The sequence below is a fragment of the Narcine bancroftii genome, chromosome 8 (assembly GCF_036971445.1).
Source record: "Narcine bancroftii isolate sNarBan1 chromosome 8, sNarBan1.hap1, whole genome shotgun sequence".
Classification (NCBI taxonomy): domain Eukaryota; kingdom Metazoa; phylum Chordata; class Chondrichthyes; order Torpediniformes; family Narcinidae; genus Narcine; species Narcine bancroftii.
In genome coordinates, this window is record NC_091476.1 from 165,953,617 (window position 1) to 165,970,304 (window position 16,688).

Here is a 16,688-nt window from a genome sequence, read left to right on the forward strand (position 1 = left end):
AAAAAAATATTCAATTTTATATTTTTATTATTTACATCTTGGGACAAATAGGGAGAGGAAATTAGTCTGTTACATGCATATTTCATTAATTTGCACTATTTGATCTCTTATCTTTTTCACAATATACAGGTTTCTGAAGAAATCTCTGGCAGAGCAAAATGGTGTTTTGTGGGAATGCTTCATCACCTGCCCACACCACTTACCATGGCAACATTGTCCCTCTTCAGGTGAAATTGTTATATGTGACAACGTGCTCATCAATTTCCAGTCACTTTCAGAAATCAATAAACCAGTTACCGTTTGTGCACAAATGGGCTTCCCCCTCCCCCCTCCCACAACAATCACCATCGCTGAACTCCAATAATACAATTAAATCACACTGAGAATATGGAGGTAATTACATTCACTCTGTACAGTCAAAGGTAAATCAAGCAGAAACTGTATGTGTCCAAGGGAAAAGAATTGGATTTGGAAGGAAAATTGATTCTTATCCAATTAAAATTCAATTACTTGTGCAGCATTATAAACATTAACAGTACAATATATCATCCCTTGTCAAAAATTGAAGCCATTTTAATACTGTGAAATAAATTTTGATCAAGATCTTTTTCCCCGCTGTTCTTCTGTTAATCTTCACTTTAACTTTTGATTATATGGCTTGCGGGGAACCAAAAGTTCTTAATTTACAATGAATTATCTTTGAATGCTATTATGTAGCCAGCAATTTTGTTGACATCCACAATCCCACAAGCAATTATACAAATCTATTTTTAATAGATATTAGTTTAAGAAGATGTTTTTGGAGGTGTTCCGAATCCAGTACACAAAAGAAGGGAAATTAACATATGCACTCCATGGAAGCTGATTCAGAATTGGGTATTTTCAAATCTGGAGACTAGACTTCAGAAAAAATCAATTGCAGTGCAAAATTGAGTGTTTGTACAAAAAACTTCGTCATACAACAATATATATACTCATGGCCCCAATTAAAACTGCAATATCTGACAAATTATTCATCTATTATTCGTCACTTTCAGAAATCAATAAACCATTTACTGTTATGACTGATTTTTTTTGTTGTAAATAATAATGACTGATGACTGACAACAATAATTACATTTATGCATTTTGAAGAGGATAATCCAAATTTGAAATTGCTTCCTAATTCCATACATTTATCTTAAATGGGATTTTGATTCTTTTCCCTTAAATGCAACAAGGGTGATTTTCAAATCACCGAATGGAATCACAGTTCCTCAATAGCAATGGATGCAAGCGATTAGTACGCTGTCACCGACTTCATCTGCCAGGATGATAGATCCTTCGGCAGTATACATTGACATTAGTTAGAATCCCTCATTACAACAAAACAAAGTCTATTTTGCCATTTCAATTTGCAAAATCAACAGAATTCTGAATTTGATCAAGACTCCAGCGACACAATTACAGATGCAAGAGTGCACTTGAGAGTAACTTTTCATGGAATCTTGGTGTTGTTGAATGTACATCGACTGTGATAAAATGCCTTGAGAGATTGGTCATGCCCAGAATTAACATGTACCTAAGTAAAGATTTCATATTGCAATCGTTCCACAACAGAAGCAATATCACTCGCTCTCCACTAAGATCTGGATCATCTAGACAACAGCAACACATACCTTCTGCTACTCTTCACCGCCTACAGCTCAGCCTTCACCCCATTATTTCTTCAGTCCTGGTCAACAAGCTCCAAAAATATGGGACTCTGCACCCTCTCTGTGACAGGATCCTTGATTTCCTCATCGGAAGACTAGTCAGTACGAATCTCCTCCTCACTGAGGATCTACACAGGTGCACCTCGAGGACGTAGGCTTAGCCCACTGCTCTACTCACTATGCCCATGGCTGTGTGGCTAGACACAATTCAAATGCCATCTACAAATTAGCTAATGACACCACATTCCTCAGCATAATCACAGATGGCAAGGAGGAAGTGTGCAGGAGGGAGATCAATCAGCTACCTGAGTGGTGTCACAACAACAATCTTGCATTTAACATTAGCAACACCAAGGAGCTGATTGTGGACTTCATAAAGAAATTAGGAGAACACAAATCAGTCCTCATTGAGGGATCAGCAATGGAGAGGGTAGAGAACTTCAAATTCCTTGAAATCAACATCTCTGAGGATCAGTCCTGGAGCCTCCATGTCAATGCGATCACAAAGAAGGCTTGCCAGCAGCTATACTTCGTGAGGAGTTTGAGGAGAATTGGCATGTCACAAAAGACTCTTGAAAATTTCTACAGGTGTACCTTGGAAAGCATTCTGACCGGATACATCACAGTCTGGAATGAAATTGCCAATGCACAAGGCAGAAATAAACTTGAGAGAATTGTCAACTCGGCCAACACCATCCAGGGCAATAGTTTTCCCTGCATTAAGGACATCTACAAGAGGCAATGTCTTAAGAAACCAGCGTCTATCCTCAAGGGCACCCACCACCAAGTCCAAGCCCTCTGTGCACTGCTTCCATCAGGAAGGAGGTACAGGAGCATGAAGATGAGTACACAATGACACAAGGGCAGCCTCTTCTCTTCTGCGATCAGTTTTCTGAATGGACAATGAGTCACAGACATTACCTCACTTTCTCCTATTCCTCTGTTGTTATTTATTTATTTTAAAATGTAATTTATAGCTAACATGTTTCTGATTCTGAGAAGATTAACATTCTTTCAGTACACAATTCTTTGTACACAATTCTTGACCTCTTTCTGTTTATTATTCGAGTCTGCAGCCCTTGGTGTGATTTCCTGGTACTGTTGAAATGATTTCTGCAGAACAAGCTGCCTCAGGGCCAGAGGGACTCCTTAGCTCCTCAAATATCACAGTATATGAAGACCAATTCTGACAAAATGTGACATTTAAATACAAAGACAGAGAAAGATAACAAGATGCTCCTTGGGCCAAAATCGATAGATTCCATCCCACTTTCTGAGTTCTCCGGTCAGTCAAAAGTATTCACCTAGAACTTCAGATTTCCAGAAGTGATCGTCAGCATAAAACAGATTCAATTTTGCTTGTCCTTTCTCTGACATCAGTGCCATCAAAGTTATTAATTATAGCTGGTAAGTTGCATCTTATAATCACACCAAACTGAGTCAAATGCTTGTGGTATGCAACATGACACGAAATGTCTTTAAAAATCAGCAGACAAGACCTCCAGAATGTAAGCTCGGGTTCCCACACATCTTTTACAAGACCTCCAGAATGTAAGCTCGGGTTCCCACACATCTTTTACAAGACCTCCAGAATGTAAGCTCGGGTTCCCACACATCTTTTACAAGCATTCACACAAGGAAAGATTTATTTGTGAGAAGTTCATTGGAACAGTATCACAAATTCAGAAAATTGGAACTAATTTATAAAGTGATGTTGGAAGAAATTTCAAAAAAATTGGGCAGCTGTGCAACGCTTCTGTTGATATTTAATGGCAAAAGAGATAAAAATGCCAACCATGTTTACAAGGAATACATCAACTGTTTGATACCTTGGGGGCAGCAGAGAGACTGATGTTGTTGAAAGCCCAACTGTAACCCGGAAGGAAGTTAAGGAAGAAAAATCGAAGATATAATTCCTTGAGAGTGCTATCACATTAGCAAGACCTGGCAACAGATTTTCCTGCAACAGATGGCAATGATGTACAATTGCTTCCCTGCTGAATAACAGTCTGTGAAAGCAGATCTTTTCAAGTATTGCCACACTGCCATAGCCAAACCCCAGTCAGTCATATTTAGTGCAATGATACTTGGTTCAATCCCTTTGCATTGAGTGCCAACTGGTCTTCATGGCATACCTTTTCTTTCCACTGGCATCAAAACCTATGAAAAAGATGTTTAAAAAAATACCTATATTCTGTAATATAATTACTGCAGCAAAGCATTGCAGTATTCTTTACTGACAACTCCCTGCTGCCCTTTAAGGTCCAATTAAGAGGAATGGAATCGATACCACCACCAATTAGAATTTTTACCCAAAGGATGGGAAATGTCGCAGCTGTGCAAGCTTTTCTTGTGTGGCTAAAGTTATACACACGCCCTGACATTATTTTTTTTTAAAGATGGAGCTGCAATGGAATAGTAAGGTTTCTATAATAGATTCTTAATTGCCATTACTTCTCATCTAATTTATGAGGAAGACCCAGCTGCTCTTTCCAGGATATATTCTTGACCTGTTAAGTGTTTCTAAAAGCTCTTGAATTTATTTATGCCCTAAATTGACATTGAGTCATTCCTCCATGTTCTTCTCAACCAATTTCAAATGAGCCAGGACATAGTATTTTTTTTTACATTAACTTCTTCCTCCTATTCTGCTCTTCACTGAATAGTTTTATTTCAGTTCCCTAACTCAGTTACCCAGACCATAGTATGCACCCAAAGGAACATCAGACAGACTGGATGTGATTTGCAGAGCATGCTCAAACATCACCCAAAATCTTTCTCCACCAAACAGCAAAATAATGTTAAACCTACATATGATTATTTTTATATAACATACTAAATTCAAAAAGATATTCCACTGTGTATTCCAATAACATTGTCAAATAAAACTTGATACTGCATCATATCAAGAGATATCAAAATCCCCAAAAAATATCTTGGGCAAAGAGGCAGGTTTTAAGAAGTGTCTGAAAGAAGGACTGTACTCCTTTGAGTTCAGAAGCACGAGGGGGGACCTCATGGAAGCATTTCAAATGCTGAAAGGCCTGGATGGAGTAGATGTGTCAAAATTGATTCCCATGGTATGGGAGTCAAGGACAAGAGGGCACAACTCTAGGATTGAAAGGTGTCTATTTAAAACAGAGATGCAGAAGAATTTCTTTGGCCGGAGGTATCAGTATGTGAAACCACGATGTCGTGGCTGCTACTGAAACTTGGCTGGAGGAAGGGCAAGATTGGCTGATGCAGGTACCAGGGTTTAGATACTTTAAAAGGAATAGGATGGGAGGTAGAAAAGGATGGGTAGTACCATAACTGGTCAGGGATAGAATCATGGCAACAGAAAAGGAGAACGCTGCTACAGGGAGGGAATGTTCACTGAGTCGGTGTGGGTGGAAGTCAGGTATAGGAAGGGAGCTATCATCATTCTGGGAGTGGCCTATAGACTACAATAACCTCAGTACACTGAGGAGCAGATAAGCAAGCAGAATTTGGAAGGGTGCAGGAAATACAGGGTTATAGTTATGGGTGATTTCAACGACCCTAATATTGACTGGTACCTCTTGACTTCAAGAGGGATAGATTGGGCTGAATTTGTTAGTTGTGTTCATGTTGACCAGCCAACAAGAGGAGAGGCCATGTTGGATCTGGTTCTGGGTAATGAACCTGGTCAAGTGGAAATTGAGAGCTGTTTGAATAGTCAGGATATCAAAGTTGATAGTGAAAAGCCAGGGGAGTGGTGCTGAGAGGGAGAATAGATCAGCTCATGATGGAGTGGACTTGATGGAGTGGACTTGATGGAGTGGACTTGATGGAGTGGACTTGATGGAGTGGACTTGATGGAGTGGACTTGATGGAGTGGACTTGATGGAGTGGACTTGATGGAGTGGACTTGATGGAGTGGACTTGATGGAGTGGACTTGATGGAGTGGACTTGATGGAGTGGATTTGATGTGCTGAATGGCCTACTTCTGCCCCAGTGTCATATCTCCATCTATGGAAAGAAACAGAAATCGTGGGTATTGTTGAGCTTGCATTTTGTTAGCTGAGAACAGAAACACAGCAACCAGTGATTAAACAATGAAATCAGGAGACCTTAAGCAACCAGAGGAACACAGGTACATCAGGAAATCTTTGATATAGAGGGGATATAGAGTTAGAAATGAATGTGTAGGGACAGGGAAGGCCGTGTAGGGACAGGGAAGGCCGTGTAGGGACAGGGAAGGCCGTGTAGGGACAGGGAAGGCCGTGTAGGGACAGGGAAGGCCGTGTAGGGTCAGGGAAGGCCGTGTAGGGACAGGGAAGGCCGTGTAGGGACAGGGAAGGCCGTGTAGGGACAGGGAAGGCCGTGTAGGGACAGGGAAGGCCGTGTAGGGACAGGGAAGGCCGTGTAGGGACAGGGAAGGCCGTGTAGGGACAGGGATGGGAATGTCGGGATAGGCCCATTTCCTTTGGAGTTATGAAACCGTGCACATAATGAGTCAATTAGGAACGATTAGAACAGTGGTTTTCAAACATTTTCCTTCCACCTACATACCAACTTAAACAATCCCTTATTAATCACAGAGCACCTATGGCCTAGGGAATAGAGTTCCTCTTTTTGTTTCCCTTATTTTAAGTGAAACATTAGACAGCCAGTTCTCTCCTCTTGCATGAACCACAAGGGCTTTGACCAGGCTGAACTAAGCACTCACAAACCATCTCCCAAATGGGATTTTCCACAAGTTTGCCAGCTTGTCCTGTTCCAGTCCCAGCTGCTGCTGCTGACTGTAGAACTGATTTCTATTTCTCTCTCTCTGAGAGAAAGCCTGTTTGACACTCTCTGCTTACAAAACCACATGACCCTCTTAGAACAGAAATTTCCCCTCCAGACAATCTGCGGCTCCGACGAGTTCTTTCATCTGTTGCCTTTATGTAAACAACAATCCATTAGTGAAGTCTCTTGGGCACTCTCCAAAGCTTTTGCAAAGGCTGTTGGCCCCAGCATGTCTAGCATAGGCAGAGCTCCAGTATTTTAAATAAGATCTGTTTTAAAGTGTTTGGATGTGACCTACACTAAAAACCCTGCCCCAATTTATCTCCCAAAAACATATCTATATTCTATCACAAAAGAAAAAAGGTTGAGAATCACTGGATTAGATGGTTAGGACAGCAGGATTTTAAAAACATCATTTGCAATACAGACAGCAACTCCAAGTTTCTTCTGTTCCTGTGCTCAGAAGCATCATTCTGTCAATCTCATCACTGTCTTCCAATTCTCTCTCTGCATCAATACTCATGTTAAAAATTAATATATGAATTGATTTTAACAAAGCTTTCCCTAAACCTCTTTACTCTCCATTCTCCACCATTTCAACATCACTGGGGTCTAATCCCTTAAGGACAATTAGTGATAGTAAATCACCATGTTGAAACAGCCTTTTCCCCATATTTTCATTCCTCATGACTAATCCCAATTTAAGGATTTGGAATATATACCTCTTCTGCGAAACTCTGGTATATCTACAAACATAAAACAAAATATAAATGGAAGCAGGTGGTTTGATTTAATGGGAGACTAACATCCTCAATGCTGTGTCTCTGAAATGATTCAGTGGGCTCTATTGATTGTGAGTTTTTGATGTTGTTCATTCTTTGTTCTGGATCATCCAACATCTTCTTTCAGCAAAATGGTCAGATCATCACATTGTGTTTAAAAGGCTTGTTAATCGCAGCTGTGACATTGTAACGTGGTATTCTTATCGACCAGTGATAGAATTTCTCCCAGCCTCATCTCACACTGCTGCTCAATAATACTCTAGATTAATGGCTTTATCCTTGCGCTTATGTCAGCTTTAGATTTCAGAACAGAACAAATACATTTATATCTGAAACATGGATAAGATTGCAGAAATGTCTTGCCGGGGGTGGTGAGCAGAAAGGAATGAGGATTAATTCATCTTCACAAGATTCTTCCCAAAATAACACTTCAGTTTACAAATACATGGATATTCAATGAAGTGATAAACTTGACCTCAAAATGACAAAAAAAGGAAATTAATTAGATTCAGTTGTAAAGCTATAACTTAATACCAGTCAAGATACAGGTAAGCAATTGAAATTTGTGAACATAAATCAAAGCAGGAATTTCTTTTTACATGCAACAAATGTATTTAATTGACTTCTTTTTGATTTCAAAATCAATTTTCAGTCTTCCTTTCTGCAGAGGATCCCCAAGTTTCTTTTGGAACTCCTTAAAATATCATTATCCAGTCTTCCATATTGGATGTTTCTCTGTTTCACAACAAATTGGAGAATTATTCATGTTGCACTATATCAGTCATTCTCAACCTTTTTTTTTGGCTTTGACCCCCTTTGAATTTGGCTCAGTTCTCTTCCCTGTGAAGCAGCCATTTTGTTGGTTTCTTCTGAACTTCTCTCCTACCGACTACATAAAAGAACAAATAATATTTTATGATTTTAGCCTGTGACTTCCTTAAATACGCTGTGGCCCTCATGGGGCCATATGGCCATGGTTGACAATGGCTGCTCTAATATTTCTATAATTGCAGAGTCCAGACGACAGGACAAGTAGTTTTAAGGGTAGGGGTGAGGTACTTAATATTTCCTCAGATCAAGTTTGAAAACTACTGCTTTAAATTCCTTCTGTAATGATAGTCATCATGTTTGCATGGCCACTAGCAAGGTTTTGATTATAATTACTGTTTGATTATATTTGGCTGCCAGCAGGGGGCTGGCACACAGAGCAGGAGACACTGTCTGCAACATCTGTAATGGGGGCTGCCTCGTGGTGCTGTTTACCACTTTAAAGTAGAGAACCTTTTCCTTCATCCATATGTTGTCAAGAACTCACACAGACGAATAAAAGATGAAACACCTCCCCCTCTATGATGCCAGACACAAGGCCATGGCTACCATCTGGTTTAGATTGTAATCATGGTGCTAAAATCAGGCAGATAAGTCCTACAGATTCTTATTGGCTGCATGACAAGCCAAGCTGAATTCATCATCTATTTCTATTTTTCTCCTCATTCCACTTTGTTGCTTCGGCAAAGGCAAATTGTCCTTCAATTGCTCTTCTTCTGGCTATCCATTACATAAGATGGTGATGGTTCCTTTCAGTCAGTTTGTGAGGTTTGATATGAGGATGCCCCACTCCTCAGAAAGGAGCAGCGTGTGCGTGAATGGATTTAGGCGAGTTGAGGTTGCACAGGCCCTGACCCACCCTCTCGACATCCCCTCCCGGATCCAGTGGTATGGTAAGGTCCAATACGACTGGGGGAAGTGAATGGCCAAACCAAGCTTCGTTGCAAGGGATGGCTCTTTCCGCACTTCTCGGCATGTGTTTGCTAGATGGCCGTTGACTCTTCGATAGGTCTCGTTTTTCATCCTGCACGGTATCTAGTCACCCTCCGCACCAGGCAAGCCTGGTGGGGGAGCCAGTTTAGTCGCTGACCACCCAACCATGCGGCAGGTAGCACTGGGTTACCTGGTACCAGTAGCACTCATACGAGTGACCTTGCACTCAAAGTGAAGAGTTGATGACAAGAACCAACCACCCCACCCCCCCCCCCCCACCCGCCAACCAATTGTTTGCTCTTGTTAACACTTCTTGAAATTGTGGCACCACTGAAAAGAAATAAGTGGATATTTTGAGGAAGAGCTCCAACTATCATTCCAAATCTAAAAAATCATTATTATAAGAAAAATGGAGCTTAAATGGACTGAAACATGGCAGCAGAAATCATTCGAAAGGAGCACGCATCAAGCTGCTATTTTGTTTTAAATGGGAGAAGTGGCACAACCAAAGTGTCCTATGATAATCAAATGAAATAGTCTCAGTTCTGCATCCTTCCTTATTTTATTTGATATCAAATGAGTTAGATCAAGATAAAAAGAACCCACGATTCTTTTCTGACAAATTTCAAGGTTCCCCTCATGCAAGAGAATGGCTTTCTCTTTTCAGACAACAGAAAAAGCCATGGACCAATAGCAGTCATTTCTCATCAAATATTGTGACTTTATAGAATTCCTGATCTGGATAAAAATACATTAAAACTGGGTATTGAGCATACCAGTTGTAAATTCATTTTGACAGAGGTTTTTTATTCCAGCAAGTCAAAAATAGAGGCCTCACAGGCGAGTCTGGATGTGTCTTTCATGAATAAATTAATTTTCATAGATTAAAACAGTGTCACATTATATGAAATTTCCTTTTGCCTGTCTGCAAGGCAGACAAATTCACCACCAGCAGAAATGGCCTCTTACTGTCAAGACGCAGAGAGAGAGAAGCAAAGAGAGCCCGCTCAGAGTCACTGAGGTCTGTAGATTTGCCTCCAGCACTTCTGCAGCACCCACAGCCACACAGAGCCTGGTCCAAACCATTGGCAACCGGAGCTCCAGATCCGAACCTCTGATATGGTTAGGGACCCTTCAGCGCCCTCAGCACATTCTCGCTTCCCAGTTTCGATATCTGTTGCCCCTACAGCCAGTTTGAGCCAATTTCCAACAGTCCGCAGCCTGGCATGAGTTTCTTGGCAGCAATCGCCAGTAGCCCACAACTTATGCTTGTTCCTCACTTCGAGTCGCCAGCAGTCCACCACATGCACTGGTTTCTCAGTTGCGGAGCCTCTTCACTGGTCCACCACCATGGTCACTGTCCCTACGGGTTGTTTCCTCCGCTTCTCCTTCTTAGACAGTGTGGGGGGGTGGAGATGGGGGTGATATTCCAGCATTCCAGCTCCTGCTCCAGTCCTCCACTTCCCTGGGGTCTGCACTCTCTCACAGCTGCAGATATTCCGGGATTTCAAACTACCGTCGGCTCCCGCAACGGGCTGTTCATTTGCGGAACCAGCAGCAGTCAACTGGGTGGCTGGACCCCGTTGGAGCACTGCACCTCTGCTCCCCCTTTCCCCGCGGGTTCGCACCAGTGTCAGTGCTGCCGCTACTGCTCTATAGCGGCTCTGGCAGCGCCCGCTACCATGACCCATTGCTTCTGAGAAGGAACCTGAGCACAAGGACTTGTCCTGGAGTTCAGCAAAAAAAAAAGTGGAGGCTATTACAGAGTTAAAATATTAAACTGGAGCCTATCTTGCCATCCATTGTATTTTTTTGTTTGAAGATTCTTCTTGAGTCAAATAATGAATGACAAAAAACAGTTCATATTGCAGTTTAGAAAACAAATAGAGGATATTGCTTTAGGACACTGATATTTTCTCCAACTTTCTGCTCTTTGCAAAAACATTTTCATGAGTGTTATAACAGAACCCACATACAAATCTTGAAGTGAAATTCAAGGCCTGCGAGAACACATTTAACTGCATTTAATTAAATTATCTTGTGCGGCTCCCTCTGTTACATTCTGTGATCTAAGGTGACATTGCCATCAGTGGTAAAGCTCTGCCCACTTAGCTACTGACCTGAATAATTTATCTTAAATCCTTTCCGGCTGGTGGCATGGTCAGAAGACCAGCGGAGGTAAACCTTGTTGCCTGAGCTGACAACTGTTATTGGAGATGTGTAGTTGCCACTGAGAGAGATGAGCAGCGGGTTTTGGCTCGAGGATCCTGTGGAGAGCAACAACATTTAACTTAAGTCTGCATCCAGCACACATCTTTATGTAACACAGCAGCCTACTCCAGCTACACCAGGTGATAGATTCATTTTGCACCACACCGTTTCAAGAGGCATTGCCAGGATATATCAAAAGGCACTGTGAAAATGTCATGGCTGAAACAGTGAAAGCATGTTTTGATAGGTGATGTGCATCTTTTCCTAGATTTAAATTTTTTCAGCCAGAAACGTGTAGATTTAAAACATCTTTAATGTTATTTTTAATTTTCTGAATGCTTATCTCCATATCACAAAACACTACAGCACAGAAACAGGCCCATCAGCCCAGTCCCATTGATTTGTTCTTGATTGTAATCAAATGTAGAAATCATGAAGGCGTACAGCTGAAGTTGGGCTTTGACTCGACAGTCAAGCACTAGCAAGAACACCCGACTGGCAGAGGTTACACTGATCACTTTCCATTCCCATCTCCCAGTGGTAGAAACAGAACAGAATGAGTGATTGGGTAGCTAGCGTTTCAGCAAAGCATGATCGTGAAGCTTTAAACTTCAGAAGGTGACCTTCTTCCCTTCCAGATCTATTATTTATTTCTGTCAACATCCATCTGGTCATGAGGAATTCCATACCAACGTGAGCCACTGTAGTGAACACTCCTTCATGATGCAAAATTTAATTCTTTTTAACTTTGCTCGGGGGGCGTGGCAAGATAGCGTAGTGGGAAGACGTGTGGTTCCACCTTTGCCCAGTTAGACTTCTAAATACCCGAATTTAAAATGTGTAAAAAATGGTTAAAATATTATGTACAGACTTTGGAATATTGGAGGATTGCAATGGCTGCAAACGTGAAAAAATCAAAAGCTCAATTGCAAAAGAAATTCCCTTACCAAAGTGTTGAAGAACTGAGGCCTACTTACCAAGTTGAAGCCATAAAGTTGTTGACTGGAGTCCCCAAGCCTCAGAGGACTCCTGCTCAGTTAAGTATTACGCCAGTGCCGATTGCGCAATCGCAAGATGGCGCTGGCTCAGTGACGGGCTCGGCCGGCCCTGACTCATGCCCCCACGAGTCTGGGGGCACAGGCAGATCGGCAGAGCGAAGACAGACCCATGAGCCCACAATACTGCCTGGCAGTCCGGGAGCGCGCAGTGTAGCGTCAGAAGACGCATTTGGGCGGTCAGTGACTCGGCTGCACCATATCATCAGATGCAAGGATCGACAATGAGATAGACAACAGACTCGCCAAGGCAAATAGCGCCTTTGGAAGACTACACAAAAGAGTCTGGAAAAACAACCAACTGAAAAACCTCACAAAGATAAGCATATACAGAGCCGTTGTCATACCCACACTCCTGTTCGGCTCCGAATCATGGGTCCTCTACCGGCATCACCTACGGCTCCTAGAACGCTTCCACCAGCGTTGTCTCCGCTCCATCCTCAACATCCATTGGAGTGCTTTCATCCCTAACGTCGAAGTACTCGAGATGGCAGAGGTCGACAGCATCGAGTCCACGCTGCTGAAGATCCAGCTGCGCTGGGTGGGTCACGTCTCCAGAATGGAGGACCATCGCCTTCCCAAGATCGTGTTATATGGCGAGCTCTCCACTGGCCACCGTGACAGAGGTGCACCAAAGAAGAGGTACAAGGACTGCCTAAAGAAATCTCTTGGTGCCTGCCACATTGACCACCGCCAGTGGGCTGATATCGCCTCAAACCGTGCATCTTGGCGCCTCACAGTTTGGCGGGCAGCAACCTCCTTTGAAGAAGACCGCAGAGCCCACCTCACTGACAAAAGGCAAAGGAGGAAAAACCCAACACCCAACCCCAACCAACCATTTGTCCCCTGCAGCCGCTGCAACCGTGTCTGCCTGTCCCGCATCGGACTTATCAGCCACAAACGAGCCTGCAGCTGACGTGGACTTTTACCCCCTCCATAAATCTTCATCCGCGAAGCCAAGCCAAAGAAGAAGACGACTTTGCAGGGCATGCGTGGAGCGTCACTGGTCCGGGAATTACTGGACAAGGTGTGGGCTGTGGGGGAGCCTGAACGGCGGTGGGCTGACGAGGTTGGCACGCTGTCGATGGGCGTCCAGACCCACAGCCGCACTGGAAGAGGACCTATGATGCTAGAGGAGGAAGAAAGATCAACGTTACATGAACTTACATAGGAAGAAATGGGGACTGACATCAGAGAAGGTAGGCCTCAAAGGGAGGTGATGGAACCTGGACTGGATTCTGTGTTCGCAATTTTGGAAGGGATTGATCATCAAATGGAGAATATGTCAATACAAATGACTCAAGGATTTATGGAAGTGAAAACTAAAATGTGAAGAAATGACTTGCATAAAGCAAGATATTAATGTAGCTAAAAGTGATGTTAGTAGATGTATAAAATCAGTGGACACTGTACAAGATAATTTAAAAAAGATTGAAGAAGCTTTTTTTGAATGTAAGAACCAAGTGGAGCATAATAGATAAAAAAATGGAAAAAGTGGAGGATTTGTTCGCAGATTGGGGGATCCAGAAGAAGGAATTATTGAAGAAGATTGATTCATTAGAAAATCAGGGTCGAAGAAATAATGTAAAAATAGTAGGTCTTCCAGAAGATATAGAAAGTTCTGATCCGGTAAAGTTTTTTAAGAAATGGATTCCTCAGGTGTTGGGCAAGACATTTTTTCCGGATGGTCTGGAGTTAGATTGTGCACATAGACCACTAAGGAAGGAACTGTTTCCAGGCCAACCACCACGAGCAGTTTTGATTAGCTGTTTGAAATACCAGGACAGAGAAATGATATTATGAATGGCGGTGCAGAAAGCACGACAGAATTAGGTTCTAATGATGGACCAGAATAATAGGGTGTTTTTTTATGCAGATTTGAGTCAAGAAATTATTAGAAGGTGCCGAGAATTTAACTCAGCTAAAGAAGTATTGTGGCGAAAGTGAAATAAATTTGCCTTTCGTTATCCGGCCGTGTTGAAAGTTTTATCTGGGAACTATCAATCTCAATTCTTTGAAAATGATCACGATGCATTAATTTTTGCTAATTCATTACCAGATTTACGAGGAAATGGACGATCGTCATCACTGTCACCTAAGAGGAGGGTAAATGGTAATGGAAATGGGAAAAATGGAAAACATGGAAAGAATGGGAAGAAAGTTGAATCGACACCAAATCTTCTTGATATTGAAGATCCAGACCAATCGTTGGGACTGGAATCACTGGGTTGATTATTTTTGTTTCAGTACTTTGTTAAAGTCTGACTGGGTGGGGTGGGGTGGATGACACTTAGACCTTTAGTCATCTGCCACTAGTGGGTTTTACCACACGCAGATTTTTAGGGGGCTACTACTTTTTTAGTAGTTTGTTTTGGGGATTGTTAGATATTTCTTCCTTTTTTGGAATATTTACATAAGGGGGGGCGGTTTACAATATTTAGTGAATTAGAAGGGGAGCATTATTTTATAGTAGTGGAGTATATTATAAGATTAAGAAATGTCTAATTTGAATTTTGCAACCTTTAATGTTCACGGTTTGAATAACCCAATTAAGCATGAACAAGTTTTGGCTTACATAAGAAAAATGAAAGTTGATATTGCTTTTTTGCAAGAAACACATTTGACTGAAAAAGAACATTTGAAATTGAAGAGAGAGTGGGTTGATCATGTATTTTCTTCTTCTTTTAATTCTAAAGCAAAGGGTGTAGCGATTTTAATTCATAAGAAATTACCATTTGAATTGGAATTGTTTGAAGGAAATACTGGGAGGGTTTTGGTTAATTGTAACATTTTTGCTGAATCGTGGACTTTGTTAAATATTTATGCACCTAATGTAGATGATGAATGGTTTATGTTGGAGGCTTTTTTATTGCTTAATCAGGCCAATAATAATATTTTGGTTGGGGAAGATTTTAATTCTTTATTGGACAGATCTCCGAAAAGTATAAGGAAATTAAAGGTGGCAAAACAAATAGGAGCTTTGATGATGGATTTGAATCTGGTTGATGTTTGGAGGAGAGTAAACCCTACAGAGAAAGACTTTTCATTTTATTCCACTAGACATGATTCCTTTTCTAGAATAGGTTTTTTTTTTGTTTTTGGCACATCTTCAAGGTAGAGTATTTCAGGTTGAGTATAAAAGTCAGGTTATATCGGATTATTCTATGTCATTTTTTTCCTGTGTATGTTCAGAAGTAGTACAATCATCTTATAGATGGAGGTTTAATACAATGATATTGAAGAAACCAGAGTTTATTATTTTTGTTAAGGAGCAGATTACTTTGTTTTTGGCTGAAAATGTCAATTCAGTATGTAGTAATTTTTTATTGTGGGATGCTTTGAAAGCATATTTACGAGAGCAAATTACTAATTATACTACGAAAGTAAAAAGCAATATGCGGCGGAAAGCATAATGTTAGAGAAACAAATTGCTGAATTGGAAAAGGCATTTCAGAAATATGTTACAGAAGATAAAAAGAAGCTGCTTTAATGAAATTGAAATTACATTATAATACTTTACAAACTTATCAGTATGAACATCAACTTTATTGATCTAAGCAACATTATTACGAACTGGGTGAGTGAGCTCATAATGTATTAGTATGGCAATTAAAAACAGAACCAACATCATGAATTATTAATGCTGTGAAAAAGAATTCAATAGTTACCTATAAATTTTAGGAAATTAATGATCAGTTTTATTCATTCTATGAAAAATTATATACTTCTGAGGGAAAGCAGGATGCTGGTTCTATCAAACCCTATTTATTTAAATTAAATTTACCTGTTTTAGGGGAGGATGAGGTTAAAGAATTGGAAGCTCTATTTACGGATTTTGAGATTAAAGAGCCTATACAAGAGATACTAAATGGAAAGTCACCAGGAGATGATGGATTTTCTGTTGAATTTTATTAAGTATTTTATGAAGATTTATCTTCTATATTTGGAGATGTGTTGCAGCAAGTAACAGAGGAACAGTTGTTACTGAAATCTTGTTCAAGTGCTATAATTATTGTGATTACTAAGAAAGATAGGGACCCATTTAAAGTATCTTCATTTAGATATATTTCTTTATTAAATGTAGATTATAAAATTATAGCAAAGGTGTTGGTGAATAGACTTGCCAAATATTTATCTCAGTTGATACACGTAGATCAAACAGGTTTTATTCAAAATAGAAAAGCGTCTGATAATATTCTTAGATTGATAACATTAGTCAATGCATTTAAACAGCAACCCAACCATCCAATGTGGTTGTGCTGGATGTGGAAAAAGCCTTTGATAGGATCGAGTGAAAATTTTTGTTTAAGGTGTTAGAGAAGTTTAATTTTGGTCCTTATTTTATAGGCTGGGTTAAGGCCTTATGTATAAACCCAACTGATAGGGTGGTGACAAATGGTCAAATTTCCTTATCATTTAACTTAACGCATTC

The 16,688-nt window shown here is 40.8% G+C and overlaps 1 protein-coding gene across 1 annotated transcript in view; it reads right to left on the reverse strand.

Annotated features, from left to right (window-relative positions):
* The window catches only part of csmd2 (CUB and Sushi multiple domains 2), a 539,567-nt gene that overhangs the window by 118,817 nt on the left and 404,062 nt on the right, over positions 1-16,688 (reverse strand). The window contains exon 41 of the mRNA XM_069896324.1: positions 11,111-11,257. Coding sequence (XP_069752425.1) covers positions 11,111-11,257 — 147 coding nt within the window. The remainder of the gene's footprint in view (positions 1-11,110; positions 11,258-16,688) is intronic.